We start from the raw sequence: 13,262 nt of genomic DNA on the forward strand, positions 1-13,262 counted from the left end.
AGCTTCCAAATGTGATTCAGAAAGAACTATAACATGTATTAGTAAAATGCCCATGAGAGAGATGTGAGGATTCATATTCCAAATACACATTTAGATCTATTTTTATTCCTGGACCTTTTCTGTTTGTGTCACATTGCTTTATTATTGAAACTAAAAGTGAAAGCAGCCATCATAACCTTTTCAATTCCTTAATAGTAAGACAGACAAGTAGATACTATTCCCTCTAATGCATTCTTTATCGTGTGCCCAGTTCCTTTTCAAATCCCTATAAAACAATGATGCTTTACACCATTCCTCTAAGATGGTGGAAGAGTCGCCCCAAGAGGCTTTCCCTCAAGGAGGGGGAAAAAACAGAACACACATACACGCCAATAAATAAATTCCCTGGCTCTCTTTCATTCAATTATCCTAGTCACATCCCCAGGGCCATTCTATAGCCAATCCTCTCTCCTCTTACTGCTGAGACCCCTTTACATGGCACCAAGGGGCATTGTTTGGCTTGGGTCAAAATACAGAGGCCGTTATTCAAAAACACAGGTGTGTGTGTAAAGAAAAAGGGTCTTCTACTCATGTAGAACTTAAGATTCCACCCCTACCTGGGCCTCAGAAGAAATGACACACTGGCAGAATTGATGGTTATCTAACTCCTTTCAAACTCTTAAAACATCGTGATTCTCTGTTCATTTCAGAATCATACCTACTCTGTTCTTGGTGGCTTTTTTTAAAAAGAAAAAAAAAAGGAAGGAAAGAGACAAAAGGGAATGGGGAAGGGGAAAAAGTAGGGGGAAGGAGAGCAAAGGGGAGATATACGTGGAATGACTGGGAGAGAAGGGGGAAGGAGGGTACGAATGGAAAGGGTGAGAAAGAGAAGGGAGGAAAGGAGAGAGAGAAACTAGCAGACATGGAAAGGGGAGGAGCGGGAGGAAGGGGTGGGAAACGGAGGAGAGAGACGGGAGAAAAAGAGTCGAGGGAGGAGGGAGAAGGGAGAGGTGGGGAAGGGAAGGGAAAACGGGAGGGGGAGAAGCAAAAAGGGGGAGGAGAAAAGAGAAAGGGGAGGGAAAATGGAGAAGACGGGGAGCGGGGAGGGAAAGAGGGAGTAGGGAGGAAAAGGGGGGAGGGAGAGAAGGAAAGATATTAGGGAAAAAAGGAAGAAAACGTAAAAGGGAGAGAGAATAGAGATGCTTTCTAGATCTCCGTGGGACCCTGGATCCGGGAGCCCCTCTCTGAGGGCCACAGCTCCCGCCTGGGCGGGGCGAGGGGAGTGGAAGGAAGAGTGGCTGTTGCCTGGCCCCTCTGGCTGCAGTAGACCAGCTGAGGAAACAGAGGTGGCTACGGGAGCCCTGAGTGAGAAGGGAGTGGAGAAGATCGTAGCCTGCCTGACGGGCCCAGACGCTGTCAGGCGCAGACGTTCTCTCAGGGCGCCCCCTCACGGCCTCCCCTCGGGCCCAGGCCCCGGTTCCCGCCCGTCCGCCCTACCTGAGGGCCCGGGCGGGGTCGCTACGGGCCGCTCCGGGGAGCCCCGGGGCGACGGCGGTGACGGGGATCGGCGACGAAGGCGCCTCCTCTCCCCGGGGCACGGCTCGGCTGCGGCTCCGCGGCCTCAAACTCCATCGGGAGCAAGCGGGAAAGCCCCGTTGGCGTCGGTGGTGTTGGCGGCGGCGGCGGCGGCGGCCGCAGCGGCGCCTCCTCCTCCTCCTCCACCTCCTCGCGAGAGGCGGACGGGGAGGGAGCCGGGACCCGGGATCCTCTCGCGAGGAGACACGCCCCCAACTCGCGCGAGATCACGCATGCTTAGTTCCTTACTCTTTGCTTCGCCCTACGGCTTTCAGGTTAACCCACCCTTATCACGTGATGATGGAGCAAAGCTGGGGCACTCTGGGAAATGAGTACTGAAGGAGAGATTTCTGGGAAACTCCGGTCCATCCTGTTTTGTAGCAGCACGTATAATTGTCACACGCCAAAGTTGGCAGAGGCATAGAGACGTGCCATCCATGAAGTGGTTCAAGGATGATGGTGAGATTTGGTTTCTCTCCGACTCCATTTTCCCACAAAGTTGGCAGTATTTGACACATAATGTCCAGCCTATTTTGCAAACGGTATTGGCCCTAATCCAAACCAAGCTGGCCCTTAGTAGGAGCAAGTGCTAAAACTGACATAACACCAGGCTTCTAAATGGAATCCTACTTATTACTGTTTGAGGCAAGTCATTTAATATCTCTTGGCAGATTTTAACGGTTTTGAATGATTATCCTTTAGGTCTAAAATTCTATGACCCCTCTGAACTGTAATGTCTGATATTAGTAGATCCACAGATCTATTGCTATAGGTTTAAAGGCAACTTTATACTTTACTCAAAGATATTTTTCTTTTAAGTTTTCCTGTTCCATGACCACTGTTAACTAAAAACAAGCAATTAAGTAGTTGTTGATAAACTTTTCTTCTGTTTCTATGGATTTAAAATAAAGGAACTCCCACTTTTAAGAATAAAGAAGGAAAGTATAAGAACTGCTTAATAGTTATGTGATTGACCAAAGCACTTCACCAGTTCGGAGTCTCTTTCCTCATTTGTAAACTAGGAGTAATATTTACTCTACCTACCTCACAGGGTTAGTGTGAATTTAGGTTTTCCTTTATCACATTATAAAGTTTGCAAACAAGGAAATCATTTTTGTAAACCTCAAAGCCCTACTTTTTCTTGAAAATTCATAAATCTCCACAAACTCATCAATCTCTTATACAGTCTCCATTTTATTATCCTAAATATTAAGAAGTTACACATTTGAGAAAATGGTCAACAGAAGAGACAAGTGGTACTTCATTTAGAAGAAATCAATAGCCAATTTTCTTCAAGATCTTTAGAACAGAAACATAGTAAAGGCAAAGCTTTAATTCAGGAATATGGCCCTTTCAGTTTTCTTTTGGCCATGAAAAAAAAATCAGAAACACTGCCTTTCTCTACAATGAAAAATTCTACTCTGTACCAATAAAATATTTATAAAAAGTGCTTTACTGTGGACATTATAAAATATTTGAGAGTCTACCAAACAAAATAAATCCAGGAACTCTATGAACACAATTACAAAACACTTTTCACACAACTAAAGTCAGATCTAAATAACTGGAAAAACATCAGTTGTGCGTGGGTAGGCCAAGCTAATATAATAAAAATGACAATTCTACCTAAATTACTTATTCAATGCCATACTAAACTATAAAACAATTATAGAGCTAGAAAAAAATAACAAAAAGGGCTTAGCACTGTGTCTAGCACATGGTAAGTAGGCACTAGATAAATGCTTGTTCCTTTCTTTCCCCTTTTTTACCCTAACACACCTGCATTTCTAAAATGAGATTCCATTTCCCAAACCCTATTGAGATATATCATGAAAGCAGATACTGCTCTGAGAATTCCTTTTCATGGAAACTTCATTATTGGACAGCATAATGAACATTTCCAACCTTTCTCCCTACCCCAAAAATCTAAAAGTTCTTTACAAAAGGATTCTCATGACACTCTTACAAGGTATACAGGTATGTATATAAATGTACATATGTACATGTGTATATATACATGTATATACACATATGTGTGTGTATATCTATGTCAGTACCTAAATTAGTAACAATTGGGAAGGAAATATTTTTAAAATATTGAACTGGGTAAGATATACATTCCCCCAAAATGTTATTTCTTATGAACTACTCTATCCACCCATAAAATGTTTTAAATTTTAAAACATAAAACTACCAATGAGGAAAAACAAAGCTTCAAATTTAATCTCAAGAAAATTTCGGCTGAAAGGTAAAGTTTTATTAATTTTAAAGGCCAAGCTCAAAAGGCAGTAAAATTGCTGCAAAAGGGAAATCCTTGAAAGCAAGGGCCATGTCTTACTTAGCCATGTTATCAGTATATCTTGGGCAAGGCCATTTTCCTCTACATACCTGTTTCATCATCTGTCACATGGGGATGATAATTGTACTTCCTATTTCATCGGATTTTTTAAGGAAACTATTTTGCAAAAATAAATATCCTAGCACATAAGCCCATTTCTCCATTTATAGACAGTAACTTATATATGTTTATTGAAAAAATGTTTTCTACCAGAAGAAAAAAAATCGATTGTAGTGAAATTCTATCACTACATTTAAAACATTTTACGTAAATCTATGAATGCCCTCGTACGTCTCTCATCCTCTAGCTCAGATGACCAGTGAAATTTAAATTCATAAATGAGAGCTGAAACCAAATACATCAAATTCACTCTCTTCAGTTTGCAGATATGGAAAGTAAGGTCTAGAAAGTCTAAATGAAATTTTCAATATTTAAGATTCTGTGATTCTATAATGTTTTCCACATAGATCCTATGAAATAGTCATTTACCATCTATATGTTAAATGATCCTCAGCTGAGGGGTGGCATGAGCTACAGAAAGACCATTCTTAGTTCAAGTCAGGCCTCTCACACACACTAAGAAGTGTTAAAATGGGAGAATCATTTAACTTCTCAGTATCCCCAGGCAATTCTCTGAAACTATTAGAGACAACATTGCTTCTCCACAATCACAGAGGGACATTCCATGCTGAAAATTTCCCACACACTGCTGAAATCACAGGTTTGGACCTTACAAATAGCTGAAATGTAGAACATTTGAAAATAATGAAGTTTCAAAAGAAATATTCCACAGGAGAATGCCTACATAATACTTGCATGGGGTGATGGGAAGCTTAATATTTGCCTTGTAGGTTAATTTGTATTTTGCCAGGCTTGCACACAACACAATTGCTATATTGCAGGAGGCATAACCAATAAATCAACAAGCATTTATTAAATGTCGACTATGTACCAGGGACTGGGACTACAAAGAGAAAACAGTCCCTGTCCTCAAGGAGCTTACATTCTATCAGGTAAAACATATACACATATAAATACAAAATATATACATAGTAAATATAAAGTAAGTGGAGGTGGCGATAATGATATTGGGAGAATCAGCAAAGGCCTTATGGAGGAGGTGGCACTTGAGTTAACCAGTGAAGGAAGTTAAGGATTCAGAGGCAGAGGTGGGGAGAGAATAAATTCCAGGCATGAAGATGCAAAGCCATGGAGAAATGAGATACTTTGTCCAGTATGGAGAGCAGCAAGATTAGTTTGGCAGGACCAGAGTGTGTAAAGGTGAATAATGTTGTAGTAAGGATGAAAAAGTAAACTGTAGATAGTTAATGGATTTCAAATGCCAAAGAAGAGCAAGAGTTTCCATTTTATGCTAGAGGAAATAGGGAAATCACTGGAGCTATATGAGCAGGGGAGTGATATGTTCAGACCTGTGCTTTAGGATATCACTTTGGCAACTGGGTAAAGGATGTCTGGAAGAGGGGAAAGTTCTGATGAAGGGAGATTAATTATATGATTTAACACTCAGTCACTTGTCTCAGAGGTTGACGAGATGTCTTATCCCACAAAGTTCTACTGTACCATTAGTATATAGAAATAACAGGGAACTTTAGCATTTAACAAGAATGAAAATAAATTTTACTTCCACTACACTTACATGTTACATACATGTTTTTACTTTTGGCACATCCATGGAGAATACATATATCTGGATAAGAAAAAAGTACTCAAATAATTTTAACATCAATCTTTGAAAGTCAGCCCTAGTCACATGAATAAAAATTTATCACTAAGAAAAATCACAACTATGAGTACTGAGGTTAAAAAAAAAAACTAGGTTAAAGCATTGCCATGAGAAAAAAAGATATTGTCAAGACAAAGTAAAAAGAGTAATGATATCTAGAACACATTCAATGTCTTTTATAAATTGAGTATTTCTATCAAATGTTGTTTCTCATTGGTCATATAATCATACTGATAAAAATATTTGATGTTTGTATTAAATATAATCTAGAGAGGACAGCTAATTTAGTATTCATTTCCAAAGTATATGAACCAGTAATTCAAATAAGTAAAATTTATTCTCGAATGGAAATAAATTAAAATATATTAAAAACATTACATGGGTACAATTACTTTTTATTCCAGTGAAAGAAACGTTTATATATTTTTATCTATATATGTGTATGATTACATGTAAAACACATATATACACATGTAGAGGGTACGTGTGTATATATATTACATATACATGTGTGTATAAAAAAATCAACTTTAATATAACCCTGCGTATTCCTTTGGTGGCACAAATAGGCTGCAGCATATTCACAACGATGATTTGTGCCCAAGAACTAGCATAAGATATCAATAAGGAGTAGAAAAGGAGGTTGGCAAAAAATGTAGCAAGAGTGAGAAAGAACAGATGAACAGAGTGCACAAGTGCTGCAATGTTATACATGAAATAATAACAATAAAAAAAGATGAAGATATCTGGTGTGTTAGGTTGAACTTTTATGAAAGACTGATATAAAGATTAAGACATTCCTACAGGATGAAAAAGTGTATATGAGTTGCCCTTTGGACAAGTGGAGAGAATACTCACATTGAAATAAATGATATACTGAATAATTTCTCTGGAGGCAGCAGAAATTTGTTTACACATGAGGAATATGATTATTTCATAATTTCAACCAGATAGCTGACCTACTGTTTGGGTTAGAAAAAGTGGTAGAATTTATAAAGGTAACCAATACATTTATCCTGGCTGGGAAAAGATTCATCACACTTACTTGCATCTACAAAACAAATAGTTCTTAAAAGTGATTCTAAAATGAACCAAGACTGGCAAAGTCCCAGATTTATTTTCTTCTAATGGTCACCAAGATAAAAGTACAAGTAAAAAATGGTTGCTGTTCCTGTGTGAATCACTAACAACGCAAATTCAATGAATAACCTGAAAAATACCATTGAGTTCTTTCTGCCCCTTAGCCAAGAGTCAGTTAACAATATTAACCAAGCACCAACGTTCACAACACCCTATAAAGCACCAAACAGGCTGGCCATGAAAATCAGCTAATATTTTGGTAATGATATTTAAGGCAGAAAAGAACTCAACCAATCCATTAACTCCAACAACTTTTCAGAATAAGTATTACAAAAACATTAACATGCCAGTACATCAAAAAATCAGACAAACATAGAAAGGAGGGAATACAGAATTACAAAAGAATATTTTTGCAGAATTCAAGATAATGGACTATAATATCCAAGTCTCCAAAGCAAGTGTGTATTACTATTAATCATAGTCTATTTTGACTTTTGTGATGATATCAAGGTTTGCCCTTTCACCACTACTTCTCCCGTGAACAGAAGTCAAGTGCTTTTTGAGGGCAGATTTGTGTTTGAAGTCCATGTCACAACAGTGGCACTTATAGGGCCGATCTCCACTGTGAATGTTCAAGTGGTCCTGAAGAGTGCTTTTGGCAGTAAATGTCTTTAAACAAACAGAACACTGAAATGGTCGTATGCCCATGTGTCCTCGGATGTGCCGGTTAAGATTTTTCTTCTGTGTAAATGTTTTTCCACACTGCAAACACAGGAACAGTTTGTGCATTTTCAGATGGCGCAGATAGTTTTCAAGATGAAGAAATCCTCGTGGACATTTAGGGCACTGGTGTCGCCAGGAATAACCCTCTTCAAGACTTTGAAACCCATTTGTTACACCAACATTGTCCTCTGTACTTTCACCAATAAACCCTTGAAAGTGATTCCCAGGAACTTCGGTCATCCTACTTTCCACTGTGGAATTAATAAGTGAATGCTGAGTTTCTGGAAAATATATATTTGTTTTAGAAGAGGTACAAGGCTGTGAAAACTGCTCACTTTCTACAGTGGGCACACTGATGGAATCCATTCGGAAGATGCAAATTTCATCATCTTTATACCCTATTTCAACTGTTGAAATCTCTGATGTTTTCATATCTTTTTTGTCCAATATCAAGTCCTGTATAGTGGGCTGCAAAGCACTGTCTTTTTCTTGCTTAACTTGGATGTCCAAGTTTACAGGGCTGTCTTCAGAAATCTCAATGATTTCACAGTCTCTCTCTAAATTTTCATCTTCATCCTTTAGTTCTGGATAAGAGGAATGACATGTCTCAGCACCCTGATTATTGTTCTTCATAGAGGAATCTATTTCCAAATACTTGGACAAAGCTTCTGTGCACTTCTCCACAATGTGTACCATTTGAAGGTAACTTGCAGCAGTCAAATATTTCAAAAGCTCTTTCCTTTTAACCTCCAGTGCACCAGTATAACAAGAGAGCAATAACTTTCTGCCAATCTCTGCACTCTGCAAGATGGTGATTCTGACTTGCTTTGACTGGTTGAGTAAAAACTGATCTCTCATGAAAGTAGAGCAAGCAGCAAAAATCACCTTGTGTCCCTGGAACTCCGTATCATTGATATAGATGGATACATCGCAAAATAAATTCTGCTGTCTCAAGAGGTTCATTTTCTGTAGGACAGCATCACCTTGCTGCTCAAACTGGAAGTGCAGGACATCAGATTCAGCAGCCATGGTCACACTTATTAAGAAAAACAAAACATAAATGTTATAGTAGGAGATGTAGCTCCAACTTAAAGACTGCTTTAAATTACTAAAGTTTAAAAAAGAAATCATTTGGGTCAGAAGTCCAGTCTAGATGTTGGCAGATGTTTTGGTAACCTTCCTATACGACCTTGGATGAGTTGTAGAATCATAAATTTTTAGAAATGAGAGGAGGGAGCACCCTTTGGAGGTCATTTAGCCCAGCTTCTACCTAACACAACATTCGTGAAAGGCAAGCATCCTAAAAGATCTGCCTGGAAAGTGATCAGCCAGCCTTCTCTTGAACACTTCCAGTAAATAGCTTATCTCACAAGATAACCCATACAACTTAGTCAATTGTTAAGCTTTTCCTCATAGTGTGCCAAAATTAAGCCAAAACCTACCTCCCTAAAAATCACACTCACAAGTCCTTGCTTCCCATTTTATCCTTTGGGGTCTGGTGGAAATCTAGGTCCTCTTCTACAGTATGTGACAAATATCTGAAAAATTATTCATGTCCCCTCCCCCAAGTTTATATATTTGTCCTACCTTAGATGTTTCACCTCTCCTGTCGTCAGTTATTTCATCAGTAAGAAGGGTTGGACTAAATGAAATGTAAGGTGTTGTTGGTACAACTCAAACCCAAAATTCATACAGGAAAGAATATAAAGTTGACACCCAGACATCTTCCGTAAAAGAGTCAGAACTAAAAGATTCTTTGGCACTCTAAAGTTCGGTGGCCCAATCTAGTTAGAGAAGCAGAGACACAGTGGAAGTAGCACTAGGCTGAAAGTTAGGAGACCTGGAGAGAAATACGGTTCTCACCCTCATTTGCTCAATCACTACAAACAAATTTTCGTAAACTCTCTAGGTCTGTTTCCTCATCTATCAAATAAGGGAGTTCGAATAGATCCTCTGTAAGGTCCCTTCCAAATCTAAAAGACCATAGATAACCTCCTACAGCCCCGACTTTTAAATTCCTCAAAAGCGGGGCCTCCCGGCCTCATAATGTGGCGAGAAAAACTGTCGTGATCGTACGGACTCTCCCCCCTAGCCAAGGTGTCCATCCCCAGGGCCTCTCTCTCCTTCTCAGGCCCCTTCTCTTCCCAGTGGGGAACTGGGGCAAGCCTCGCATCCAGACCCCGACCTCTGCCCACCGTCAGCCCTGAGCTGACCCGAGCGTTCCCACCGTCCACTCACGCGCTCTGGCCGCGAACCGGCGGGAAACTTCGCCCTCCAAGGTGAGGCCCCTCCGGCAACAGCAGCGGAGACGGCTGCAACGTCTGCCCAGTCCGGAAGCTTGGCCCAGTCTGGGACAAAACCCTTCCGGGGTAAGCCGACTTCACCCTCAGCTAACCGCTCCACCCGATTCAGCGGTGGCGGCGGCAACAGCAGGACAGAGAGCTGAGTAGCGAACCGGAAGCACATCCCTGCGGCCATCCTACCCACCCCAAAGACTGACCTGCACGCGACTTTGTTTGGCCCCCACCTACTTCCGGCGAGCCCCCGGAAGTGGTTGTTAAGGGCCGTTTTATCTAGCCCCACTTTCCCTTCGCCTTCACAATTAAGAGAATGCTACTACAAGTAGTTCCTGAGCCCCTGGAAGAGCGCTATTCCCTGCCCCCAGTCATAAGCAGAGGGAGCTTAGTTGCACTTACAAATTGGCAAGAGCTCTTGGTCCGGACATCTGAGTTTCAGATGAGCCCCTTCACTGAATTTCAGTTTCCTTATCTGAAAAATTTGGAGGTAATTAGTCCAAGACTCTTTATTTACAGACGAAGACTTTCACGTTCTGTGTCCTGAGGCCCCTTCCAGTTATAACATTCAAGATTACAACATTCATTGTGAAGTAGTAGGTCTAACAGAAGCATGGTTCTTGGGGGTCAGAAATATCCTCGAGGTAAAAGACAAATGTTGGAGGGGCTGCAGGAAAGCAGAAACATTATTGCATTGTTTGGTGACGATGCCAATTGGTCCACCCATTCTCAAAAGCAATTTGGAAGTATGCCCCAATAAATACTATACTGCAAACCCTTTGACCCAGTAACAACTGCTAACTACATATTTCAAAGAGGTGAAATATGGAAGAAAAGGTATTTGTACAAAATAATTCGCAGCTGTTCTTATTATAGTTGCAAAAAACTATAAAATAAGGGAATGCCTATCAACTGAGGAAAAGCTTAACAAATTTGGGCAATGGAATACTACTCTGCTAAAAGAAATGACAAAAGAGATGGTTTTAAAAAAAAATCTGGGAAGATTAACATGAATTAATACAGAGTGAAATAAGCAGAACCAGAACAATTTACAAAATAAAATAAAGTCAAACAATTTTGAAAAACTTTAAGAATGCTTATCGATGCAATGACCAACCACAATTCCAGGAGACCAATGATAATGTGTGCTGCCTATCTTTGGACAGAGAGGAATGGATTCCAGGTCTTGAAATAAATATATACATATATGCATACACATATACACATATGCACTCATAGATTTGGATATAGCTATTGTGGGAATTTGTTTATGCTTCATGCATATTTGTTACAAGAAGGATTAGGGGAAGGAAGATGAGAAAATAACTGTTAATAAAAGTGTGTAGGTAGACATGACAGGGTATGGGCTCACTCCACAGCTCCCCCCTCCTTTTGAAATTTCAACCCAGCCGCTGAATTTTGCTACAGGACCTAAGTCCCTGGCATTTGCCTGAGGCACCTGGCCCTTCTCACTCAATCCTTTCCACTGTCCCTCCACTGTTGCTCTGACCCAGCCTCAAACTTCAATTCTCTGTTACCCCTGGACCATCCCAGGCTATTTTCCACCCTTAATCCCATCTAGACCCCTTCTGAGTTACTTCAGGGTCACCCTAGATTATGGGCCACTCCTTGATCCCACCCAAATTTTCCCACATTCTTTTTTCCCTATTAAAAAGGTCAGTCCCATCCACCAAATGCCCAGATCCTTAAAATTTCACCCACCCTAATAGGTTAATAAACGAGGTTAGTAAATCTTGTCTCTGACTGAAAGAAGGCTTGAGTAGAATCCTTTCAAGGCAGACCCAAGCATTTTGCTGTTCAATTTTGGGGTTTCCAGCACCCCTATACCAAAACAAATAGAGATAAATTTAGAAATCCTCAGTTGCAGTCCTAGCTATAATATTGACCTGTTGTGTGAACTTGGGTAGGTCGCTTCATCATAATGAACTAGATTCCTCATAAAGTCCAAGAATACTATCAAGCCTCTTCCACAAGATCTGAAATCAATAAAAGAAATTAGTATAACAATACAAACAGGGAAAAAGAAGTAAATGAAGTTGGTTGGGCAGCTCACTGAGTTGGTACATCCAAACATACATTTGGACAGATGCTACATGCAAATGAATGACCTGGTACCATAGCTAAACAGGAAAAGAATAGGTTCTATTTCATTCTGAAAGTATGCAGGACTTTCAACAGTTTGAAGTTGATCTCTGACACAAAAACTCATCTCTTAAACACCAATATCAGGGATGGGAAACCTGTAGCCTCAAGGCCACATGTGACCCTCAAGTGCAGCCTTTTGACTGAAAGATTAAATTCTGTCCAAGGGCCACAGGTGAGGACCTAGTGGGCCACATATGGCCTTGAGGCCACAGGTTCCCCACCCCTGACCAATATTTTCCTAGTGATGCTATGGAACTATGAATCATGTAACAACCTAACTGTAAAAAAAAAAAATAGTCAAAATTGTGGGTGACTCCAAGGACAAAAAAAAAAGAGTGCAAGCAGAATGCAGAACATTACCAACAATGACTGGAAAAAGAAGTGGCATGAAAGGTTTCTTCTCAGGGATTTGTATCTGGAAAAGGTGACCCAGTCAGCGACATAGCAACAGTAAAAAGATAATAAATGAACACACTTAGTGCTATTCTGTTAGCTCATCTCTCACTAATATCCAACTGTACTATATAAGTCTAGGATAATGAAGTACCCCAACAGTATGCAGAATAAAAACATAGCCCAGTGGGATCAAAAATCAGGTCTAAAGGGAGATCAAGTCCAGAAAATCAAGATTATAAAATAGGAGATGGGAAGAAACACCAGAGTCATACCCCAAGTCACAGAGATCCTGTTTTGATCATTGGGACTCCTTCCCATCTCAGCAGCACTCAACTTTGAGGGACAAAAAAATAAGGATGCGGTAGCTTTTCTTCTAACCTAGAAAGACCCCACCATTATCAGGACCTTGGACGAGCCTCTTATTAGAAATGCTTCAATAGGCAGGTAGTGGTGACAATGTGTTATTTATCAAATGCAAAGTACCACTGGGTCTGAGATGATTTTCAGTAAAGATATAGTTAAGACACTGTTCACTGTGAAGCAAAGTGGTGTGTGTGTCCCTCAGGACCCTTATGGAAATTTGATAAAGTCTATGAATACCTTTCTTAGAATGTTTTTTAAAACCATAAAATACACATAACTACAAGAGAAAATCAATCATATTTAAAGTTGTCAAATATATTTTTTAAAGTTTGTGGACCCCAGGTTTGGAAAGCAAGACCTGTAAGAGTTAGATAGGATTGTACTGAAGGGAGTATCTACACCAACTAGGGTTCACGACTGGGTCAGTGATAAATAGAGTTAGTCCATTGTTATGGTATATCAAAACTGTTGGTTTGGGTTTGGTTTGGTTTTTTTTTTTGGTCTCAATCTTATTAAGTTTACTAGATATCCCAAACTTCTATATTATTCATAGATTTGACCTTGATCCAAGACACAAATAAGAATAAAATGCAACAAAAGGAAC

General features: G+C 40.0%; 2 protein-coding genes across 4 annotated transcripts in view; both read right to left on the reverse strand.

Annotated features, from left to right (window-relative positions):
• Positions 1-1,709, reverse strand: part of RC3H2 (ring finger and CCCH-type domains 2) — a 63,073-nt gene extending 61,364 nt beyond the window's left edge. For all 3 annotated transcript variants that reach the window (XM_036750390.1, XM_036750389.1, XM_036750391.1), the window contains exon 1: positions 1,477-1,709. The gene's annotated coding sequence lies outside the window, so the exon portion shown is untranslated. The remainder of the gene's footprint in view (positions 1-1,476) is intronic.
• Positions 1,710-4,800: 3,091 nt separating this feature from the next.
• ZBTB6 (zinc finger and BTB domain containing 6) lies at positions 4,801-9,985 on the reverse strand. Its single transcript, XM_036751784.1, has 2 exons — positions 9,678-9,985; positions 4,801-8,475 (listed from the first exon to the last, which is right to left on the reverse strand). Exon 2 carries the CDS (start codon positions 8,466-8,468, stop codon positions 7,188-7,190), a length of 1,281 nt encoding a protein of 426 aa, XP_036607679.1. The 5' UTR covers positions 8,469-8,475; positions 9,678-9,985; the 3' UTR covers positions 4,801-7,187.
• Between the last annotated feature and the right edge of the window lie 3,277 nt (positions 9,986-13,262).

The sequence above is a fragment of the Trichosurus vulpecula genome, chromosome 3 (genome assembly GCF_011100635.1).
Source record: "Trichosurus vulpecula isolate mTriVul1 chromosome 3, mTriVul1.pri, whole genome shotgun sequence".
NCBI lineage: Eukaryota > Metazoa > Chordata > Mammalia > Diprotodontia > Phalangeridae > Trichosurus > Trichosurus vulpecula.

Bases quoted from the DNA above. Each gene is read 5' to 3' on its own strand.
- ZBTB6 (XM_036751784.1), bottom strand. From the start codon at position 8,468: ATGGCTGCTGAATCTGATGTCCTGCACTTCCAGTTTGAGCAGCAAGGT.